The following is a 24,657-nucleotide window of genomic DNA, read 5'->3' as shown; positions in this document are numbered from 1 at the left end:
GTGGCGGTCTCTGGTGGGATCGGCGACATCGGCTCCCTGGTGCAGCAAATGGAACACAACCTGGCTTTGCTCTCTCGGTGGTTCAGCAAAAATGGCATCAAAATCAATGCACAGAAAACACAGTTTATCATTCTTGGCTCGCGTCAAAATATTCAACGTCTCGGACCAGTCAACATTAAATTCATGGATGCCGATGTCGCCGCTTCCGCCACTGTCCTCAACCTGGGTGTCACATTTGACCAGCACATGACTTTTACCCCTCATGTGGACAATGTAGTGCAGCGATGTACCGGAATGTTGTGCGGACTGAGCCACAGCAGGCACAGTCTGCCTCAGTCCACCCTGCTGACACTCATTCAGGGCCTCGTCATCTCACGCCTTTTATACTGTCTGGTGGTTTATGGTGTGTGCGGCAGCAGTCAGATGAAGCGTATTCAAAAAGTGCTAAACTTTGCCGCACGCGTTTTATCGGGACGGAGGAAATCTGCGCACATTAGCGATGTACTTTATCAACTGGACTGGCTTACTGCCGAGAACATGTACCTCTATCACGGCCTCGCCCTGCTGAAACGGATGCTGCTGTCATCGCAACCCGAATGTATTGCTGGTGGCCTGGTCACACGCAGGGACGTCCACCAGCGTATCACCCGTAACGCCGACCACCTTATCACGCCGGCGATTCGGTCCGAGTCGGGCAGGCGCCGCTTCCTGTACCATATTGTAGTCGCATACAACGATTTGCCAGCCGCGATACAATGTCGAACAGGAGCCCAGTTTAAAAAGGAGCTGCGGCTACATCTGCTAGGGAGGCAACGGAGTGGGATAGGCTAGAAATGTAGAGAATCTGGCTGGTCATTTGAGCTTGCATATCTTACCTGTGTATGACTGCAAAGCGTGCATGTATGCGTGTGTGTGATTGTGTGTGCTCGTGTGCGTGCTTGTGATGACCACAATGATCATTCGTTTAATCATATTGACAACGGGGCACGGAATAGCCACATAACTGTGTGGAAGTGCTTCATGATGTGTAATACAATACAAGAGATAACCTGATCGACAAGCCTGGGCGAGACCAAAAAGGAGCATGCACCAGTCGTCAAGCGGGTGGTTGCCATCTCATGGACAACAAACGTCACTCATCTACCCAAAAACAAGTTAAACGACGGATCAGGGTTAGCTACGAAACATCAGTCTACTTTTGACCACTATCTTCGACAAAATTTTGGAATTTGGGGCCCCTCATCTAAACCCTATTCCTGGCGGGCTCCGCCGGGACAAGAAACTGGCGGGGGGGCCGATTCGGCCCCCCCCCCCCCCTGAGATCTCGAGAACGAAGCAAGATAGCGACAAGCGGTAAACGGCATCGGATACGCATGGACAAGGTCTACAATTTTTACAAAGGTCATTTTCAGGTCAGGTCAAAGATGACGTCACAGGGGTCGAAAAAGTCAAAATGGCGGCGCTAGATATGGAGAGAGTTTTTCTCGAATAACTTTCGAATTAGTCAAGATAGGAGCAAACTAAGGGCATCATCGTGATCCTCTCGTCAATCCGCATCGAATGATATATATGTTGACCTCGAAAGGTCAAGGTCAAAGGTTGACCTCAGGTCACGTGACCTCGAGGTCATCATGTATATCATTCGATGCGTCTTGACGAGCTGAACACAATGAGACCATCCACGCGTCTGTATCTTGACCCTGTACGGAGTTATTGGCCAAAAACCTTTGGTGACCTTTGATGACGTCACATGACCTCACAGCTGCCCAACAGCAAAACAGACCTCAAGGTAGTGAAGGTTGATCGTATATGAAGTCATGTATGGTATATGGGGCCATTCCGACCCGTTTTAGTGGTAAAAACAGGGAGTTGATTTTTCCCCCATTGACTTATAATGGGGAGGTCGCGAAATTGACCTGACCTTAGGTCACCGATACCAAAATTCCGAGATATACAAATTGCACATACTGGTACCCTAACTAAAGCCTGAAGAGAAGAAATTGATCGGTCAAAAACTCTAGCTCTGGCGTGATTGCAAACTTTTCTGAGGTAGGGTCACCAAACCGCCTCTGGTGACCTGACCTGAGGTCAGATCAACTCAAAATTTTCAGACATGTTGCGTAGAAGCCTTATAGGAAAAGTCAGAAAATTTGAGCCTCCTAGCTCAACGCGTTTGGGAGAAATAACCAAAAAACCTCAGGGGGGGCTCCTGAGGCCCCCCCCCCCCCGCCAGGAATAGGGTTAAAAATATGCCAAAACTAACGCAAAGACAGCGCAAATCGCCACAAAGCAGTCATAAATCATAACATATGCAACAAAAAAGTGAATGGAAACACACTTTGTGGTCTTACAAATGTATTCTGCCCTTTGAAGCCACACAAAAAAGTCGTGTGTGGACATCAGATGGTGACAACGCCCCAACAGCCGAGACGGCCAGGCACTCGTCGAAAATCAAAGTGTGAGACATTTTGAGCCACGGTGCGCTCCTTCAGCTTCACGTGATGCCCCAAAGACGACCGTTAACACAGATTGCTACTGCGGTAATATACAAGCATTACAAAAACTGGTTGTCGTGAACTGAATGGCCATAAACGGGTTTGTTCTAGAAACACAATATGTTGGAAGCCAAAGGTCACGCCATGTTCAGGCATGGAGGCTCTCCACTTCAGATGTCAAAAAAAAAAACAGCGCAACAGTGGTGTAAGCAGAAGTTTTGGTTTTGGGAGAGAATGCCTTATGGCCTAGGGACAGTTTGAATGCAAATTTAATCGAAAATATTTATAGTATCCACCGGCAAGAGGTCAATGAAAGCCGTCTTACAACCAGTTTCGGAGACCCGTAAAACAACTGAAGCCAGCATCGTCTGGCATTTAGATTTAGCTACAATTGTCGGCTAATGTTGTAGCTAGCGTGTCTATTGCATGTGCCATTTCGAAGCTACCCTTATTGGCTATATCGGACGATAAAACGAAAAAAGTGCAATTATTTTCCCCTTATCTTATGCACTGATTAACAGTGTTCGGTCAATTCTGGGACACGCTGCCTACCGTAGTTTCGTGCAACTTTGGCCACCAAGGGCAACTTTGGCCAGTCCTGAAAAACTGATTTGTTTTGCTGTAACGTTTATTTTTATACTTACCCCCAAGTGTAAAAAGTTACAGCAAAACAAATCAGTTTTTTCAGGAATGGACCGAAGTTGCCATTGGTGGTCAAAGTTGCACGAAACTGCGGTAGCTGTAGATGGCTTTATGTGACGTTACGTGGCTACATATGACGCAGGGAGCAATTTATTCTATTGGAGAACATTCCAACCAGGCGATGATAGGTGTATCTGTGGAAGAGCATCCTCTTTTGTTGTGAAGACAAAGCATCCCGGCCGGTTTATAGAATTACCCCCGTCCGTCCCGCCTTTGACCGGGGTGTCGGTGTGACCCCCTGGTCGGTCTCTGTGCCTCCCTCGCCTTTGGCCGGGGTGTCGGTGTGACCCCCTGGTCGGTCTCTGTGCCCTCTGCCGTGATGGGACGCCGGCAGGGAGCGCGGCGCGGCCGGCCGGCCACGTCCCGCTGACTCCCCACCAAACTCCCCCACCGAACTCCCTGACCTAACTCCCCACTAACTCCCGTGCTCTCGGCTTGTTACAGATAAACGGCGTGCGCTACTTCCGACCTCAGGCGTAACGGACGCGCGCACCGTCCTCCGGACAGGACAGGACAGGACAGGACAGGACAGTCACTGGGCCGCGGTCTGTGCTGAGGACCCTGAGGACTGTCCCTGACCCGCAGTCAGGACAGGACAGGACAGGACAGGACAGGACTGTACAATCGGCCCGGCCAGTCACCACCGGTCCGGCGGCGACACTGGACCTCTGAGGGGACTCCGGCGTCCCCACCACTGGCCCGGAGGGACGTCTGCGTCAGCTGACTGCGTCACCGGGACCGGGACGGGCGGGACGGGACGGGCGGCCACTCGGGGCCAGCCACCGCGATCGAGCTTCAGCCGGCGGCCAGCGCAGCGGCGCCGCCCGGCGTTTCTGTAGCGAGCGAGTCAGCGCGGCGGTACGGTAGGTCTGTGATTATTGTGACCCGGCGGGTCTGTTTAGGGGGCGCTGGGCGGCAGTATAGGGGGAGGGCCGGGAGCCAGTCTGTTTAGGGGATCACTGGGACGGCCGGTATAATTGGAGGTTGGTGGCCGACTGAATCGGTCTGGTGCCGAGTGACCTGTGTGAGCCGCCGGGTCGCCCCCCCCCCCTCCCCCTCCTCTGTGGGGCGGCCGGCGCGGCGGCTACTGGTGCAATGCAACCACCGAGCGCCCTGCACTGCGCGCCGGCCCGGCCCGGCCCGGACGGGGGTTTTTTATACGTGCGGCTCGCACGGCCAGTCTCCCGTGGTATACCCCGCCTTAGATAGCGCGCCCGTAGCACTGGTGCTGATTGCCCCCCCCCCCCCCTCCCCAATATATAATTCGGCGGCGCGCCGACTGTATACGAATGGTTCGCCTCGCGACTGTGGCGCCCCTAGCGGCCGGCGCCCGCACTAGCTCCATTGGCAGGCCTTACTCAATAGAGTGTTGTTATTAGCGAGTGTTGTGTGGGCTAGGGGGCGCGCGAGTCGCCCGTGATTTCATAAATACAACTGTATCCTGTGTATCCACACAGCCGCGTTTGGTCGGTCTGCGGACGAGATAGCTCGGTATATGTATACGGGTCTTCAGGAGAGCGAGGGTCACACCAGTCCTGAATGAGGTCCATGTGAGGGCGAGGGTCACACCAGTCCTGAATGGGGTCCATGTGAGGGCGAGGGCCGGGCCTTGAATGGGGTCCGGAGCTGGCCGGGTCAGCTTGGCAATGGGCTCCTGGTGCGGTGGACTGCGGGACGGGCTCCACAGCACGCTGACGCCGGAGTACCCGGGCGAGACGGGCTCCACAGCACGCTGACGCCGGAGTACCCGGGCGAGACGGGCTCCACAGTACGCTGACGCCGGAGTACCCGGGCGAGACGGGCTCCACAGTACGCTGACGCCGGAGTACCCGGGCGAGACGGGCTCCACAGCACGCTGACGCCGGAGTACCCGGGCGAGACGGGCTCCACAGTACGCTGACGCCGGAGTACCCGGGCGGCCGGGGGCCGGTGTCGGAGCGGTGGAGTGTCGGTCAGCTCGGTAGAGGACGGGAGCAGCCCCACAGACGAGTGTACTGCTGACGGAGTGCAGCTCTGCCGAGGCCGGCAGTGTGTGCCAGTCGGGGTCTGTCGACAGCGAATAGGTCTCAGTTGGCCGGCGAGCAGTTATCGAACTCACAACAAGAAATCAATTCTACGACATTTCTGCTAAAGCTATCACTTTAGATGATTTTTGCCAGCATCAAATCGTGTGAGGTAGGGTCCCACGAGTTCGATGAAGACTCGACTATGTAGACTAGCTTGAAGAAGCTCATCAAACTGATTGGTAGATATCGAAATGGAATGGAGAGAGGAACATCACAGGTCCGAGAGGCCGCAGTAAGTGGCAGACTAGCTGTACCCAAATTAGGCATCCGTGGGGACCTAAACAGTAATCCGGAATAAATCCGGACGCAGGGAGAGCCCTGCTGGGTCCCGCCCTATTCCGAGCTCCTCCGTCTACGTGGAGCCGTGGGCTGTGGGTGCCGCCTGTAGTCCGTGACCCGGCGCCGCGGCTGGCCTCACGGGTCAGCCACAGCTGACCTCGGACAGCCGGCAGAGCCAGGCCGGCGCCGCCGAGTGATGTACAAGACTTCAAGACTTCTGGGACACCCTGTATCATTATAGTGGCGAAAATTACAAACTACCGTCCTCACAGCGACAGATAGCGCCCGTCACGAGCCATCACTAGTGGTAGTGTTCTGCGTATCCCCCGCCCCACCCCTCCCCGCCCCGCCCCAAACCTGCTCCAGATTCTGGGCGGGGCGTCCGTGTCTCAGTCAAGGTCAGCCAAGGTCACGGCGCCGAGCTTTGTGCGGCTCAAGGTTGGGCACACCTCTCCCCCCCCCGTCTGCGCTGAACCCGCGGTGGCGAGCGGACAACCCCCGGCCTATGACTGCGACTGGTACCGCCGCACACAGCCGCTATCCAGGTTCAGAAGTGGACAATACCCTAATTTTCGACAAATTTTAAAGCGTGCTTTTCTCACATTTTCTTACATTTTTGGTCGTAAAATGATCAGACTGTACAAAATAGCATTCAGAAAAAATATATTTTTTTCATTCTGGCACAGATTGGTGGGCTCCCAAAGTACAGCCCACCGCTAAAGTAATGTAGGGTTTTACCAATCTCAACGGTTGGCTTTGACTGGCGATTGTTTAATGCGGAGTGATCGAAAAGAAGATGTCAATAGCTAAAGTTGCAGCTGCAAGGGTGACGATACATATAAGCTACATTCAAGGTTTCATTGTAGTCTGGCTAATCGTTCCTAAGCTTCAGAAGCAGAACATACCCATGACTGAAACCCCTCATTACTTCTGCTGTGGACTGTACATACACCGATTTGTTTCGTTCCGTGAGACCGAACTTGTGCTGCGATTTTCATGTAAGTGTCGGGATTTCGCATGAATATGTACCCGCGTGGTGACCGGCCGCCGCGCCGCCGCCGCCCCCGTCCGGTGCTGCCGCCTGGCGGCGGGCCGGCGAGCGACCCAGCCCGGGTCAGCGGAGCGGGCGGCCGGGCGGGCAGTCAGGCGTGGGCCCCTCCCGGACCGTGGACGGAGGCGGCAGGAGCGCGCCTATGACCGTGTCCGTGGTCGGGAGTAGCGGCGTGAGTCCGCCTTCCCGGACCGTGGACGGAGGCGGCGAGGGCGCGTCCGTGACCGTGACGGTGGAGGGCAACGTCCGCCTACCACCCCCTCAGCAGGCTCTTGGAGGCGGGTGCTGCGCTCTCCTGCGAAGCCCTGCACTGGTGCGAGACGCCATGCGCTCCTTCGGGACCGGGGGGAGCGGCGTGGGTCCGCCCCTCCGGGCGGGGCTGCTCGTGGGGGACTCGTTCGCCCGACGAGCCGGCTTTCTGCCGCGAGTGGGCGAGTGGGAGGTCACCGTGTGGGTGCCCTCTGCACAGATCGGCAAGACCTGGGCCGGCTGTGTCCGCTCCGGTGCCCTGGCGCGCAAAGTGGAAGAGTGGAGCAGAGCGGCACGCCGAAGAGGCCTCCAGCCATCAGAAGTGGCAGTATGGCTCGGGGGCAATGACGTATACCCGTTGGGGGCCACTCCCGACCGTCTCGATGGAGCCGTATGGCGACAGCTCAAGACCACCGTCACGAGCTTGGCCAGGGACATCGCGCCGGTGATCCTGCTCGGGCCGACGCCGAGGCCCAGGCGCGATGCTCCCCTGCTGTGGGCCCGAAGGGGGGCCGAGGGAAGCCCTCCCCGCGCCGCGCTGGTCGGCGAGGGGGAGGCCCAGTGGGAAGCGACGGCGGCTTTCAAACACCTCGACCGACCAGTCACCCGGTGGCTGGGGGAGCCGCTCGAGAGCGACATGCGCATTAAGCACGTGTCCGTAGGACGATGTGTGTTGGAGCGGCGGCGCCAGGGGCGTAAGGTGTCGGCGTATGTGCTGTCCCGTGCCGCGCTGCTCTATTACGACGACGATGGCGTGCACCTGTCGCCGGCGGGGTACGCACGAGTCGCGGCGAAGGCGGGCTGGCCGGCGTGGCTGCAGCCGGCTGAAGCCTGAAGATGCCCAGAGGATCGAGGACGAGGACGAGGAGCGAATCGAGGACCGCGCGCGAGACGGTGATCGGGACATCGTTGGTGACGTTGCGCGACGTGGTGGTGCCGATCGCGCACTGCCCGAGAAGCAAGTGCATTTGTGTTAGCTGGTAAATGTTATTTTGTTTGTTATCGTTCTATTTCATAATCCGCTCTCCTGATAAGGGGGGAGGAGTGTCGGGATTTCGCATGAATATGTACCCGCGTGGTGACCGGCCGCCGCGCCGCCGCCGCCCCCGTCCGGTGCTGCCGCCTGGCGGCGGGCCGGCGAGCGACCCAGCCCGGGTCAGCGGAGCGGGCGGCCGGGCGGGCAGTCAGGCGTGGGCCCTGACCGACGACGGAGCGGCGCGGTGCAGAGCGCGTGAGACGAATACATAGCACCGGTGACCTGTTGGTGTTGGAGCACGGCGGTGGGAGACGAACCTCAACATAAGTGTTGACGAGTCTCCTGTCATATTCTTTACTTGAAAATGCGGAAGTAAGATATCAGCTGAAAGGGGAAGATGTGCCGAATCCATTGGCAACAAAAATGTATCTTAAAAGCTTCCCACCCAGTTATTGTAAGCTAATTGTTGCACACTTGCACAAAAAGCAGAAGGGCTTGTGGATTTCAATTATTAAAGCAGAATGGCTTGTGGATTTCAATCTTTACATAGGCCTACAAAAAACGCACAGCGTGCTTCACATCGAGACAACGTTCATAACATATACCGTACAATTGTGATTCATTTGCTGAAAAAATTAGGTCGGCATCCCACTGCCGGCAAAAGTTATTACAGTTTTAGTGACGCTAGGTCGCCGCCCGGCCGACCCCGGTCAGGTCGGCCGGGTGGCGGCCGCGCCGCGCAGCTGACGTCCGTGCGGTTCGGCAGCTGACCAATCAGCTGCGAGAGAGGAGCGCGGTCCGTCTAACCGCCCCCGGCAGTTGTTTGTGCTGAGGGGTGTTCGACGCTCGTGTCGATTGCATTGTTGGTTGTCGATTGTCGATTGACTTGTGGGTATACTTTCTGGTGACCAATAAATGTACGTCGTCGAGCTTTTCCGTAAAGCTAAGCCCTGGCTTGCGTTTGTTGAATCTGGGGATTCGGAGTTTACCTACTAGCGATGTGTGTGGGTTAAGTGAGCTTTTGATCGCGAGAGCTCAGCTCTGGCTCGTGTTCGCGTTTGGCAATGCTCGGCTGAACGAGTATTGCCTCTAGTCAATTGGTGTTTCAATTGTTTTGTTGTTTCGTTCAGATTGCATGACCTAGGTTTGGTCCAATAAAAGTGAAGCCTTTGAGCATATATGTACATTGTATTAACCACATTTAATGTTGTTGTTATGTTCAAAACCAGTAGCAAGCACACTCCCTGAAACGTGAAATAGTGATACAAATTACCCCACCATGTGATACAACTCACCCAAGCCATGGGGCAAGTTGTATCAAAAACATTGTTCTATTCGGCAGACCGTAGAAGAAAAACTGGTAAAGGTAGCGGAAAAGTTACTTGGCACAAAAAAGCAGAAGAATCAAGGAAGGAGATAGTATGGAAATAATGAGTTTATCACGGATAGTTACGAGGTTATGGGTCTCGGAGTAAAAACTGATACAACCCACCCCACTCTCCCCCTACCTACTTAATTAATTGTCATCTATTCATTCAATTCATAGGCAATTCAGGGCATCGATCGGCAGCGCCCTTACTGCATGGTACTGTGGATCGTCGTTGGGTTTCTTGACTCCGACTCCGACTCAGACTTTCAAAAATCAACTCTGTGTATCCTGACATGTATTCTTGTCGTGGTACCTTGGGGACTCTGTGGATCCCGAGGTGTATATGTGTCGTGGGACTTTGGGGACTGTGGATTCTGCAATGTATACTTGTCGTGGGACCTTGGGGACTGGATCCGGCAATGTATAGGTACTTGTCGTGGGACTTTGGAAACCTTGGATTAAAAAAAATGAATTTGCTGTGGGACCTTGAGGATCCTGGATCTTGATTTTTAGTCACGGTACAAGTCTGGTGGCACCTTCTTCCCCCTCCACACGGGCAGCAACGGCTATGAAGGCTGTTTCTTCGGTTCGCCCTCAGGTACCCTTTTGGAAACAATGCTTTACTGAAGAAGTGGGTTCATGCAACAAAGCTATACTACTTATAGGATGACCATGGAAACCTTCGTCTCATTCAATGCGCTGCAGTGACCACTCCGAAGGCGATTTTCCCTGTCAAGAACGCAGAAAGCAGCGAGAATGCATCACCCCCTCGTGGTTTCAACATGAAAAGGTTAAGAAGTGTGCAGCCAAGACGTCATCAGGAAGACGTCACAAGCAGCCTATGTCTGAAAAATGTACGGCGAGGGTTCGGCCTTCGCCGCCCGTGGAGAATACCACGGCTGTCGTGGAGGCGGACCTCACGCCCGGTGTGGAGGCTACGCATATCCCTATGAAGGACCCCCATGGCTCCTTTGCATGCGCCGCCGACAAAGCACACAGACCACGCCTACAACGTAGATGTCAGGTTGAGGCACATCTATATCCCTGTTAAGAAAATGACCAAACAGTGTTGTAAGCTCAGGTACGAGAAGAAGCTGCTAAGACAAAAACTAAACAGGCGTGATAGGCAACTCGTTAGTCTAAAGGCTTTAAACGCTTTAAACGAGAACCGACTCGTGGAAGACGACCTTCTGGAAGCCTTACGATTTCGTTTCGAACAAGATTGTGGCAGAGCTCTTCAGCAACAAAATCGTCAACGGTAGCAAAAGGCGCGGGGGTCAACGATACTCAGAAGATGTAAAAAAGCTTTGCTTGACACTTTACTACTACTCTCCACGTGCTTACAAGTTTCAGGCAAAGAACTTCACGCTACCTAAGACAACTTCTTTGCGTGAATGGACCAGGAGCGTCAACTGCCGAAGTGGGAGTACTGTCTGAGGTCATCGGATTGCAGTCACAAGTATCAGCTGGAACACTCAGTGCTGAATGTGCTCTCCCAGTTGACGAGATGTCTATTCGCAAGACAGTAATATACTCGCTTACGAAGGACAGGTTCATCGGCAGCGTCGACCTGGGTGCTGGTGACTTAACCCTCGCATGTGTGCGGCGTTTGCCAGCTTCTAATGTGTAGGGGGGGGTCGGTTGGACCCCCCCTTGCCGTTTGGCCCCTGATCGAGCTAGAGCTTCGCGGAAAAAACGAGCGTGTTGCCCGTGACGAGAGGAAGCCGATGATACCCAATTTTAAGGTCCTAGGTCATTGGTTGACCTTCCAGGTCAGGTCAATGACCCAAAGTCGGGAAAATCGGGACCTGTTAGAAAGTCGTAAAGTGTGGCTGCTAAGGGGTTTTTCGGGGTGCTGATCACGAATATCGTGTTAGTTTTGATCACAGATGATGTCTTGAAGCATTTAGACCAGGTCGGGTCAGGTCAGGTCAGGTCAACCAGTAGGCGTCGTGACGGGTATTCGTAGTACGTGTCAACCGCCTCTGACAGCTTCGTAACATGTTACGAAGTCACCAAAACTACTTCGTAAATGTTCAAATGGTTGCTAAATTCGAATTCAGCTCCAAAAACTAGCCTAGAAACATGTAAAACTCGAAAAAGTGACCCGAGGTCACCCGAGGTCACCAAAGGTCAATGACCTGACCTGACCTTCAGGTGACCTTGACACACACGGGAGTAACATCAAATCACATGTTGGAACGTTTGAAACCACGAAAAGCTTGCAAACACGCGGCTAGTGCGAGCCGACATACTCGAAATCGCGATTCCGGCCAAACATGGTCTCGGAAAAGAGGTCACAGGTCAAAGGTCATTTGGGTCAGCTTCATGAAATTTTCAGGGTAGGTGTAAAATTGATTAATGCGAGGGTACTGAAAGTTTCGTCGCGATCGGCCGCTTTTTACGCGAGTTATTCGCGAAAAACCATGGGGGGGGGGTCCATCCGACCCCCCCCTACACATGCGAGGGTTAACCCGCGCCGTGCTGGTGGCCTGAACTTTCCGCCGAGTGCTGGGGGGGGGCGTTTTCACGCCCCCCCCGTCTAACTCGGCTCCTGGGCCACGTAGCGACACGCGGTAAGCGGCAATCGAAAGAGCGTCAAAAATAAGGACGAAAACACTTCGGTCATTTTTTGGGTCAGGTCAAAGGTCAGGTCACCAGAGGTCACCAAAGGTAAAATGTTGACTATTTCAACATTTTGGAAACTGCCAACGGCTATCTCGGGAACCGATAGAGCTACAGCGCCGCGGAAAAGCGCATTCGATAGCCCTTTTACAGACCTTTCTGAGTAATGTTCTCAGATTTGACCTCAGGTCAACGGTTTAGCCTCCAGAGGGCAAAAACTCCAAAAATAGCCGTTTTTACGAAAAACGTTTTTTCGTCAATAACTTTTGACTCATAAGCGCCATGACATTACTTTTGCCAGCATCGTGTTCCTCTCGTCGAGACGCGTCGAATGAACTATTTGTTGACCTTGAAAGGTCATTTTGAAAATTTGACCTCAGGTCAAGGTCATGACCTGACCGAAAAGGGTCATGTTGCATATCAGTCGATCCGTATCGTCGAGCTGAACACATCTGACGTGTTTTCACCGCTCTAGCACGTCTCTATCAAAAGTTATAGCCAAAAAACTGCTGGCGACCGTTCATGACCTGAGATGACCTCAGGGGCACACAGAGGGGTCACAGGTGCATTTTTCCTATTCAGTGTGTCATGTTTACCTATGAACCGATGTTTGAGAGCGTTTTGAACGATATTCGTCCAAAAGAGGCGCATTTCAATTTTCTCCCATTGACTTATAATGGAGAGGTCGCAAAATTGACCTGACCTTAGGTCACAGATATCAAAAATCCGAGATATACATTTTATACATACTGTTACTCATATCAATCGCTGAAAGTTTCAAAGTGATCGTTCGGTCGGTGTAGCTATAGCGAGCCTTTGAACTTTTTCTGAGGTAAGGTCACTTGACGTGACCTGGTGACCTGACCTTGAACGGCCTAGGTCTGAAATTTTCACAACATGTGCGGAAATGATGTAGGAACACGTGTACCAAAAACGGCGGCGCTGCGCGCCGCCGTTTTTGAGATATTCGCGAAAAACCTGAGGGGGGGGGGGCGTAAAAACGCCCCCCCAGCACGGCGCGGGTTAAGGCTGGCGACGAACGCGCTTGTTTTCCTGGCCGTCGGACTTAGGGGATCGTGGCGCCACCCAGTCGCGTACTTCCTGACAGAGACCACGTGTCGGGGAGACACTGGCTCAGCTGATCACCCCGCCGTGCTGGCCGCTCTGAGCGACGCTAGACTACGAGTTCGAGCTCTCATCGCTGATGGCCTCAACGCGAGTCGCGAACCTCACCATGTTCGGCTATCTGGGAGCTGACGTGAAGCAGATCAACAACCCACCTTTCAAAAACCACTTCCTGCACCCGTCGACGGAGAAAGACTTTATCATGCTGGACGTAGCGCACGTGCTGAAGTTTCTCCACATCCTTCTGGGAGAGTCTGGAACGCTCTACCTTGACAACGAGGAAATATCATGGAACCTTTTGCCTTTTTGGGTCCCAACTCTCACCAAAGACACTGATGTCTTTAAAAAAAAAACTCGACAGATTATTTACATGTTTCATAATTAATTGGAGGTGAGCTATGGCTAGTTTGAGCATAATTATGAATATTATGATGGTAGAAAATGACATTATGCTCATGATACCAGGTGTCCCAGAAAAAAAGTACCTACCACATTTAAATTAAAAGTACAAAGAAATATATGTGTGTGACATGTAAACTTTTAACGTCAATCGAAAGCGAGGTTCATGGAAATTGTGTTGTATGGCACGAGCGCTCTGTCAGTCATGAAGCCGTTTAATACTGAACAAAAAACCAAAATAGTCGAATTTTACCTCAAACACGGATCAGCCGTTTTAACGCTAAGGCAGTATCGCAGACATTTTAAGGTCCGAGAAGCTCCAACGATAAAGACCATACAGCGTATGACTGAGAAGTTTCTGGCAGAAGGGTCCATTAGAAACCAGAATGCCGGAAACAGTGGTCGGAAAAAACCATCTCGCAGCCAGGAGGCCATAGGGAAGGTCGCAGAGCAGGTTGATCAGACGCCGAAAGTGTCGGTGCGGCGCCTCGCGTCTACATAGGATGGGACACAACACCTATTTTGACCGTGCCGTCCGGAGAGGTACGCGTCACCACCGAGACGCGCTGGCCCAGACGGCTGCAGCAGGATCACGACTGTGGAAATACGAGCCGGTGACCAGATTCTGCTCCGTCCTGGTGTTGCCGTCATTTAGCAACGATTGAAGTGACTGGAGACAAACGACCGCCGGCGGCGATTTGTAGCGGCCAGTAAACCCGCCACATAGCGCAACCCAGAAGCGAGTCGACTCTGCACCTCTCTATGTCCGACCTCGTGCTGCAATCGATGCCCACCAGTTGATCGCAGGTGAATGTGACAGTCTCTTTAGAACCGGCGTACATATAACTTCCCAGTGGATACTTGGCAGCGGCCCTCGCATCCAGCACACGTAGTTTCCTACAGCCCCCAGCCTGACAACGACGAATGGAGAAGGAAGGGAACTGAAAATCAATGGGATCGTTGACACCGTCCACGCCCGGCTCCTGCTGCGAAGCCACCGGCGTGGTACCGCCGTGAGGACCCCGTGCCGTGGCCGCCCTCGAAACGAACTTGACATCGTACGCTAGGCGCGCAGGGACGGCACGATCCTCATGACATTGGGGACCGGAAAATGGTACGAAAAGATTTGTGTAAAGTGAATGTTGTTGCCTAATTTTCTTATGCACAATCTCTATCATTTTCTCAAAGTGGGCCTCAGACACCACGTCCGTCTGGGGTTCTTTCAAGAAACTCGGCCACGCATCAGCATCATCGGGTTAAACGTGGCCAAATACCTCCTTGAATGTAGTTTGTCTGTAATACGGGTACCAGCCGAGCCCATAATAATGTAATTTCAACAAATTGTCCACATCCTCCCGGCATTGTGGTCCCCGGTGTGCCTCGAGGCCCTCCCCCTCAACACCGTTGGGATGCCTGACGTAAAATCGATTAACCTCGGCTAAAATTTGCATAAAGAGGTGCTCGCTATCGAGCACGTCTGTCACCGATAGTCCATACTTTTTAACAAAAGTTTTGAATCTCAACCAAGAATAGTATCTGAACGTGTTTTTCATGCCGCTTGACGGGCCGCAGAAACCGCGTCGCAAAAGATTGCTCGGTGTTGTCTTCTTTCGCTCACCCATCTCACCCGTTCGGTAAGTAATCAGAACCTTTGCACTGGCCAAATATGGCACAGGCGCACCCAGATCAGACGTGACTGCTTGCAGGTCGGTCTGAACAGCAACTACGACAACGTTGTGATCGCAGCGCTCCTCTAGCTCTTCTAGCATGGAACGAGTGACGGAAGAAACCCTATTTGAGTAACGGGTGTGCCTGGAGCCGTAACCGGTAACGGGATTCTACGTTATCATCTACAGTCGGTGCTCCATCGGTCACGGCTCTCGGGGATGGAGGTCGAGAGTTGAGCTGGGACGTGGCCTCACTGCCTGACGCTGACAAGTGGTCGTTTTCAGATTCTATGCTCTGGTGTGGAGGGCTCTGACCAGTTAACCCTCAGATCAGATCAGATTTTTCTCGGGGTGTTGGCTTTGCAACGCCACCCCATCCGTATTATCTTCGTCTGATATTTTATCGATTCTTGTGATCTTCCTCTTTGGCGTTCATTTGTTATTGCTACATCTCCATAATTGGTATAAGTTGTTCTTCTTTTCCTCCATTGACTGGTGGCAGTCATTTTCAAAAAGGAAGTCTTCTAGTACTTTATCATAGCCCTCGATATATGTTGGGAGATTTTGCTACGCACATGGAGGCGATGCACCGTCCGCAGGGGGCGTGGGGTGGCCACCCCGAACTTCTAGTGGTCTCCGAGCTCGTCGGACGAGAGCTGGTAGTGTGGCGAGAGCAGAGAGTCTTTGCCCGTGTTGGGACCCCGGCCCAGAGGGATGAGAACACACCGCCGCCCATACACATGAAGTATACTCTCGAAGTAGATAACGGCCACTATGAGCTGGCCACACTCGGGCACCTAATGACAGCTGGCGTAGGGAACAGGTACCCCAGGTGGCGGCACCGGAAAGTCGCCCCGCTGTAGAGCGTAGCCAGAAGTCGGTGAAGTCGGTGAAGTCCATCTGTCCCGCGCCGTGTAGGGCGTAAGACAAGAGGTAAGAAGACAATGCGTAGAAGGGGCAAGGGCGCGTCAAATGCCCACGTCGAGGCGTATGAGGCGGTTCTGGCTAGTGTAGGCGTGCTTAGCAGAGACCCTGTCCCTGAGATCCCGCCGTCCTCCACCCAGAAAGCTGAAGTGGAGGAAGCCGAGGTTCAAGAGAGCTCCGTAGTTCAGGATAGCCGCCCGTCAGCAGAGACTGGGGAAACAGAAAGACACTCAGTCGCTCCCAAGAGGGTCCGACGGCGGACGGGGTAGGGGTAGGGGCGGACGCAGCGGTTCCTTGCGACCCCCAGTTAGTGTGGGCACAGGTGTCGCGCCCACACAACATTCACCATCGAAAGTCACTAGTGCCAGCTGTCATGGAAGTTCCCACTGCGGAGCCGATTGCCCTCCCAACTGCTAGCTCGGAAAGGGTCGTTCGGGGCAGCTGGGGAAGGGGGCGTGGTAGGAGGCGTCCTCAGCCGAGTGGTAGACCACGCGTAGGCACATCGCCTCCGTCATCTCCACCTGCGAAGGTTGGACGTATCGGAACGGGAGGGGACCGATCATTCTCGTGGGCCGTGTCCCCTGTTAGTGTAGGTGTAGGGTCTAGCTAACTGATCCTGAGCTGGTGCTCAGGATCAGTTAGAGGGGTCGGACGTGTTTGAAGGGGCTCTAGTATTTTGTCAATTTTTACCGTAACTAGATTGTGTCACGAGCTGAAAATAATATAGCGTGGTTAGGAATTTAACGTAGAATGTTTAACTGTAACTTATTAAGTTTAATGTTGTGTAACTTGCCAGATATAAACGTTTGAAAATGGTAAAATTTTGAACTTTAGTTAAAAAACATTGTTGTTTGGACTGCTGATCCACGCTTGATTTTTGCCAAAAAGGCTCGTGGATATTAACACCGCGTAACTGCGACTAAAAGCTCCCACGAAATAAAAGTCGGTAATATCGTATGGATTCAGAAGAGGAAACTCTAGACGATCTTGTGGAGGGCTATGACCCTGAAGACGGAAAGTGGGTCACAGTCGTTAAAAAGAGGAAGAAAATAATGAGCAACGAAGCCAGGGAACTGCCCTGCAGAAAAGCTAATATGACGGACAATGGATTGGAGACAGACGCACAAAAGGCTAAATCATATCGTGAAGAAGAGATGGAAGAAAAAATAGAAGAGAGCGACATTGACGCCAGCAAAAATGAAGATGATGGGGCTTGTCAGGGAGGCCCAAACGGACAATGCGGAGGGAAAATACTGCGTAGAGACTGAGGCTTGTGTTGCGATATATGCTCCAAGAGGTACCATGCTGACTGCCAGAAAGTGACAGCAGAGGCATTTGTCGCCTTGCATGATCACAAAGAGCTGAATTGGATCTGTCATGCATGTAAAGAAGAAGTTAAAAGAAGTAAAAAGGACATCATGAAAATATCTGAAAAGAGACTTGACAATTTTCTGTCAGAATTTACGAAACAGGCAAGCGTGATGAAAGAAACAGTACTCAGAGGCCTATCGGAGGCAATGTCAGAATTGGAACGTTCAGTTATGAGTAAGATCAAAGAAAGGGCTTCGCAGAAAGAATCAGAAGCAGAGAAAAGCATGGATGTGCTACATAGATGCCAGCCAACAAAATGAAGTGAAAAGCAAGCCGAATGAAGAGCAGAAAACCATAGAAAACCCAATGGCAATGAACAAGGAAGCAGAACATGCTAGCACAAACCCAACAATTCAGAAGATCATTGAAGAAACGGCTACATATGCACAGATACCAAAAAGAGCAGAGGAAAACATACTGAAGATTTGCTCTAAAATGGAAACAAGCACTGCAACCATCGACCAAAACTTGATCAAGGAACAACAGGAAACAATGAAGAAGCTTGTTCAATTGCAGGAGAAGGGAGATCGTGCTATGAATGTAATTATACACAATGTGGAAGAAAGTAGCTCAAAGAACATTGGAGAGAAAATGCAGCATGATATTACAAAGATCAGGGAAGTCGCAAAAGCGTTGGGCATAAATCACAAACCACGATGTAGATATCGTGAAAATCGTAAGATTGAACAGAAGACAACAGTCAGGACAGGAGGAGAAGAAACGCAGAATGCTTTTGGTCAAATTCAAAAGTGCAGAATTTTTGCCTAGCAACAGAACTGGTTGCTAGGCAACCAAGCTGTTTGGTTAACTTTCATTGGCCCTGTGGTTAAAGTCCAATTATAAGTGTTAAATAGGTCCTAAGGTGTTGGTCATAGCCCTCCACAAGATCGTCTAGAGTTTCCTCTTCTGAATCCATACGATATTGCCGACTTTTATTTCGTGGGAGCTTTTAGTCGCAGTTACGCGGTGTTAATATCCACGAGCCTTTTTGGCAAAAATCAAGCGTGGATCAGCAGTCCAAACCAGGGCTGCGGAGTCGATGGATTTTCGGCGACTCCGACTCCGACTCCGACTCCGGCTTTCAAAAACCAGCTCCGACTCCAACTCCGACTCCGGGCAGAATTGTCGACTCCGACCGACTCCAACTCCCGACTCCGACTCCGCAGACCTAGCAGGGCTGCGGAGTCGACAGATTTTCGGTGACTCCGACTCCGACTCCGGCTCGGGTTTCTAAAATCAACTCCGACTCCGACTCCGACTCCGGTCACAACTGTCGACTCCGACCGACTCCGACTCCGACTCCGACTCCGACTCCGCAGCCCTGGTCCAAACAACAATGTTTTTTAACTAAAGTTCAAAATTTTACCATTTTCAAACGTTTATATCTGGCAAGTTACACAACATTAAACTTAATAAGTTACAGTTAAACATTCTACGTTAAATTCCTAACCACGCTATACTTTTTTCAGCTCGTGACACAATCTAGTTACGGTAAAAATTGACAAAATACTATAGTCTGTTCCATATCAAGCTTGCAGTCGGAGTTTCTTCGGCAGATCGCTCCTCCGCTCAAGAATTTGCGTCTTAAAGGAAATAGTTCACTTTTTAACATGGGTTTTGAACTGGAATAGCAGTTCCGTAGCCTGGGCTGAGACGAGCATAAATCAGGAGCTTTTACAGCCCAACGATCACCCTAGGCAAAGATATTCTATTTCTCGTCCCGAAAAAGGTGTCGATGTGTGCCTTGCATATATTCGCATCCAGTATGAAAAGAGCATGGGTACCGAAAATTCTTCAGAAACTAGAGAAATTATCTACGAGAACTCTAGAGAAATTCTCGTACTGATCAATAAGGACATTCAGCAGCAGCAGATCGCCCAAATGCCGGTGGCCGCGATAATTTCTCTAGTTTCTGAAGAATTTTCGGGACCCATGCTCTTTTCATACTGGATCGCCTGTGCCTTACAGAAACTGAAAAGTTCTTCCTATATCAAAATATAGAAAATAATCTTTTGTTATAAATAGGTTTTATTTTCTTTGCTGATCATTTTGAACATAAAAAATCATAAATCCATTGCAAAAAAAAATAATTTCGTGAAAGTGAACTATTTCCTTTAAAAGGTAAAAACTGTATATACAGAAATCACGCACTCCTTTCAGCAGGGAACTTCGGCTGCAAGCTTGAAACGGAACAGAGTATAGAGCCCCTTCAAACACGTCCGACCCCTCTAACTGATCCTGAGCACCAGCTCAGGATCAGTTAGCTAGACCCTACACCTACACTAACAGGGGACACGGCCCACGAGAATGATCGGTCCCCTCCCGTTCCGATGCGTCCAACCTTCGCAGGTGGAGATGACGGAGGCGATGTGCCTACGCGTGGTCTACCACTCGGCTGAGGACGCCTCCTACCACGCCCCCTTTCCCAGCTGCCCCGAACGACTCTTTCCGAGCTTGCAGTTGGGAGGGCAATCGGCTCCGCAGTGCACAGTGGGCGATCCGGCCGGTGTAGCCTCGCGAAACCTATCGGCATTCATAACATCCATGTTTTTGAAGCTAGAACCCCAATATTTAGGGGCAACCTTCTTGAATATCCAATGAGCATATGTTTTAAATAAGGGCTATCTCTTTTAGGATTTGTGCTCTGTGGTGAGCTTGCAATTTGCTTAATTGCCGCTCGAACAACGCATGAATACTTTTGAGGGTAGGTCGAAATTTATGACAATATGAGCTGGGTAGGACATTGAAATGGTGTGTACCTCCGTAGAAAATTGCTTCCAAACCAACTTTTTATTCAAACGATTATGCCCTACCAATTTATACATATCATGAAACAGCGTAAATCTCGCCCGGCAAGGCCCCATTTCATAACGTGACCCAAGCAGCGGGTTTGGTTTTTGGTAAATAACTTCGCAAAAAATGGCTGCAGAACCACGATTTTGACATCGTCGTGTCCGCCTTGCTCAGGCGCGTCGAATGGTATACTTTTTGTTCAGGTGAGGCCACCGTAAGGTGTTGACCTCGAGTCAAGGTCAGGTCAGAGGTCTTCAAATCACGAAGTTGGTCGAAGGAGGTCATATCGCATATCATTCGATTCGGTAGGTCTTCCGGAGTCCATTGGTGACCTTGTCGACTCTCTAGCTCAATTTGATCGGGAGTTATTGACGAAAAGCTCGTATGACCCTAGTGACGTCATAAATGACGTCATGCAAGGTCAACAATGCAAAAATGCAGCATCAGATCTTGCAAGGAGTGCATGAACTAACGATTCCATGTACTTGAGACAATTGAATATCATTCCTGGCGCCAAAATAACAGTTTTCATATTTCCCCATTGACTTATAGGTGAGGTCACGTGACCAACCTGACTTTATGTGACATTTAGGAAAAATCTGAGATATAAAAGTTGTAAGACCTCTAAAGGACAGTAAGTCCTGCAAGTCTCACCTCCCTGTGAAAGTTACTCTGGCACTGAGAGCGTTGCAAGGTTGCGACATCTGAGGATCGTGCAGAGGTTCATTTATGACGTCATAGGTCAGTAACCTGACCTGACTTGAAAGTGCAGTTGGTGTCACAAGATTCGGCGTGCATCAAAGGTCAGGTATGCCAAGTAGCAGTTCTCTATTGCCTGGGTGTTTTGAGCTATCGCGAAAACACCCTTTGTGGCATTTACCACTTGTGCTCAAGTGCACCAAGCCACGGCCAACCCTTAGAAGAAAAAGGTGTCTGGATGCCAGGGCTGCAAGTGGCTGCAAATTTTCACTGGCTCCCCCAATAGATAGTGTCTTAGGGCATGCGATACAGCATTATTTTCAGTTCATCCTCGTAAAACTTTTTTTGCTGGGCTTTGTTAATTCAGTGAACGTAATGTTCAGTGGTAGAAAAAAAAATATATAAAGTAAACCTAATTATTAGACATTTTGAACTGATTTTGTCTACTTGCTTTCTATGGCGGAATCGTCTAAACATCTAAATTTCACTTTCCATGCAAAATGGATGCTCAACACCTAGCAATTTCATCGTTCCGCAAAAAATTCAAAGAGCGTAAAAATCGGCTGTGATTATCCCCTTTATGAAGTGTTACGGAACGCTGTCTTTAACGATACTTTTGTCAACGAAAAAATGTCTCCCGAGCCATGCAAATGCACTAATCGTAATCTTTGATGAATTTTCTGTCGGCTAGTATGCGTTGTTTTCCAGTTTCCGGAAAAAGTGTCTTTGAGGTTTCGCGAGGCTAGACCGGCCCGATCGCCTACCGTGCAGTGGGAACTTCCATGACAGCTGGCACTGTGCTATTGACTTTCGATGGTGAATGTTGTGTGGGCGCGACACCTGTGCCCACACTAACTGGGGGTCGCAAGGAACCGCTGCGTCCGCCCCTACCCCTACCCCGTCCGCCGTCGGACCCTCTTGGGAGCAACTGAGTGTCTTTCTGTTTCCCCAGTCTCTGCTAACGGGCGGCTATCCTGAACTACGGAGCTCTCTTGAACCTAGGCTTCCTCCACTTCAGCTTTCTGGGTGGAGGACGGCGGGATCTCAGGGACAGGGTCTCTGCTAAGAGAGAGAGAGAGAGAGAGAGAGAGAGAGAGAGAGAGAGAGAGAGAGAGAGAGAGAGAGAGAGAGAGAGAGAGAGAGAGAGAGAGAGAGAGAGAGAGAGAGAGAGAGAGAGAGAGAGAGAGAGAGAGAGAGAGAGAGAGAGAGAGAGAGAGAGAGAGAGAGAGAGAGAGAGAGAGAGAGAGAGAGAGAGAGAGAGAGAGAGAGAGAGAGAGAGAGAGAGAGAGAGAGAGAGAGAGAGAGAGAGAGAGGAGAGAGAGAGAGAGAGAGAGAGAGAGAGAGAGAGAGAGAGAGAGAGAGAGAGAGAGAGAGAGAGAGAGAGAGAGAGAGAGAGAGAGAGAGAGAGAGAGAGAGAGAGAGAGAGAGAGAGAGAGAGAGAGAGAGAGAGAGAGAGAGAGAGAGAGAGAGAGAGAGAGATACTTTATTTACAGACTCCTGGTCCACAAATGGGGAATGAAGGGGAACTTCACTTCACAGGAAGTTAAAACAGGTATACATACAGTATTAATCACCAGCCATACAGCGTTCTCGACCACATCCTCCTGATAGGTGACGTACATGCCAGATCACTATGGTACAGTGTAGATATGATGCGATTAGTTGATATGCGTATTCGTGACAAGAAATTCCACACTGATTTGCGGCGAGTCGCGTCATAGCCATCTACACATTGCTGAGCAAACATTCCGGAGGCACTGCAATACCAGTCGTAACCAAAAAACATCCTAGCCGCATTATTGAAACAAACCTTAAACTTCCTCAAATCGGACATGTGATAGGAATGCCACAGGTGCATGTTGCAAACATTAGAACAATAAATGCTGTACAAATATTTCTTCACATCATGCGTGCACAAAGCAAATTTAAGAATAAGGGAATTAGCTCTACAACATAACAACCTGTACTGCTGTCGAATTTCAGAATCATCAGCTCTGGCGAAGTCAGAAGATATCGAATACCCAAGATACTTATACATAATCATTAACAAAGCTAAGAGTCTGGCCACAGAGCAAAACCGTGGGTAGAGCCATGTCGCGAAATTTCTTAGGTAAGGTAGCATTGCCATGCAAACAGACTTCTTGGAATTAAACAGAATATCGTGTTTCGTAGCATAACTCTCGCATATATTCAGCAACTTCTGTAGGCCAAATGGAGACGGAGAAAGCACAACCATATCGTCTGCATAATACAAATGATTCATGCTGCCCTGAAAGTGGCATCCATAACCACTGCGATTGAGAGCCGTAGAAAGATCGTCCGTGTACACATTGAATAGGAAGGGTGACAGAATGCCCCCCTGCCTGACACCGTTAGACACATGAAAGCTCTCGGACACGCACTTACCCCAACGAACCTGAAACTCTTGAGACCTATACCAAGAAGAGATTAGTCTCACCAAGTGGGGGTCAATACCCCTGTCAAGTAATTTTTCGAACAGAGTCCAGTGGTTTACACGATCAAACCCTTTCCGCGCGTCAAGAAAACAAATGAACACCGGGCTACTGTTGCGCAAATAATAATCAGTGATTTCTTTTAAGGCATAGATCGCCAAATCAGTCGAGTGATCTGCTTTAAAGCCAAACTGGTGATGACCAGTGCCGAGTTGCACAGAACAGCGGTTTAGAATTACTCTTTCCAAGATCTTGGAGCAAACGCTTGCCACAGCTATCGGCCTATAATTATCCTTCTCATTCAACTTTCCATTTTTTGTCCTTTACAATCGGTGTTAACAAAACATTCGTAAGAGAAGGGGGTAAAAAGCTGTGACGAACAAACATAGTGAAACACAGAGACAAATGAATCACACAAGGAAGGCCTGCAAACTTAACCCTCGCCCATGTAGGGGGGGGTTGGTGCAACCCCCCCCCCCCTGAGGTTTTTCGGAAATAGTGCAAAAACGGCGGCGCTGCGCGCCGCCAAATTTGGGGTACCTTATGGGGCAAACCTTGCGCATCTTTTGATAAAAAAAAATTTGACCGGGTCATGTCAGGTCACGGAGTTATGACGTCACAAAGGGAACAGCCTCCGGCCGGATTTTCACAAACTGAGTGCCAACGCCCGAGGTTTCCTGCCGGTGGTACGGACATCGGTTGATGGATCGTGATGAAACTTCCCATGCATGTTGGGGCAAGTATTGGCTATCATATGGTATAAGAAACTTGACCGGGTCAGGTCAGGTCACGGAGCTATGACGTCACAAGAGGAACAGCGTCCGGTACTATTTTTGAAAAGCGCCCGAACCACTATTTTGCTAATTCTTGTCACCTCAATGGGAATATGCAGCAATATTAGCTTCTATAGGGAGCAAATGGACCTTCCAAATCCAAAAATACAATCACATTTCAAAAATTTAAATTTTGATTTTTCGAATTTCTGCCGCCGACTGTGACCTTGCCGACTTCCGGCGCTCCCAACGCGCCATTTTTAGAGCTAGGGAAACGAAATACATACCAAACGATAGAGAATTGATCAAGGAACACGATAGTGAAGGTTTTAAGTCGATATCTCTTACCGTTTTGCCGCAATCGCCGCGGAAAGTTGAAAAAAAGTCTATTTTTCCGAAAATTTGACCTTTGACCGGTCAAAAGTAGGTCAAATGTTGACCTAGGACCAAAAAATATACCACCAATCGCGAGATCTCGGCGAGGGCAATCCGTTGGTCTTTTTCGCTAAGCTCTACGACGCTCCGTTTTCAAACGCCAAGGGGGGGTCGCACCAACCCCCCCCCCCCCCTGCATGGGCGAAGGTGGCAGATCGCCGTTTACGGGCGAGGGTTAAAATGTTCAGAACATAAGCCGTCCTTGC

The 24,657-nt window shown here is 50.7% G+C and overlaps 1 protein-coding gene across 2 annotated transcripts in view; it reads left to right on the top strand.

Annotated features, from left to right (window-relative positions):
• The window catches only part of LOC122385610 (protein GDAP2 homolog), a 76,034-nt gene extending 71,383 nt beyond the window's left edge, over positions 1–4,651 (top strand). For both annotated transcript variants that reach the window (XM_043373987.1, XM_043373988.1), the window contains exon 13: positions 3,642–4,651. In XM_043373987.1, the coding sequence (XP_043229922.1) occupies positions 3,642–3,677 (36 nt within the window). In that variant the 3' untranslated portion in view covers positions 3,678–4,651. The remainder of the gene's footprint in view (positions 1–3,641) is intronic.
• The last annotated feature ends 20,006 nt before the right edge of the window (positions 4,652–24,657 follow it).

Source organism: Amphibalanus amphitrite, unplaced genomic scaffold, assembly GCF_019059575.1.
Source record: "Amphibalanus amphitrite isolate SeventyFive unplaced genomic scaffold, NRLGWU_Aamphi_draft 000225F_arrow, whole genome shotgun sequence".
NCBI classification, from domain to species: domain Eukaryota; kingdom Metazoa; phylum Arthropoda; class Thecostraca; order Balanomorpha; family Balanidae; genus Amphibalanus; species Amphibalanus amphitrite.
This window is presented reverse-complemented; position numbering and strand designations above follow the sequence as displayed.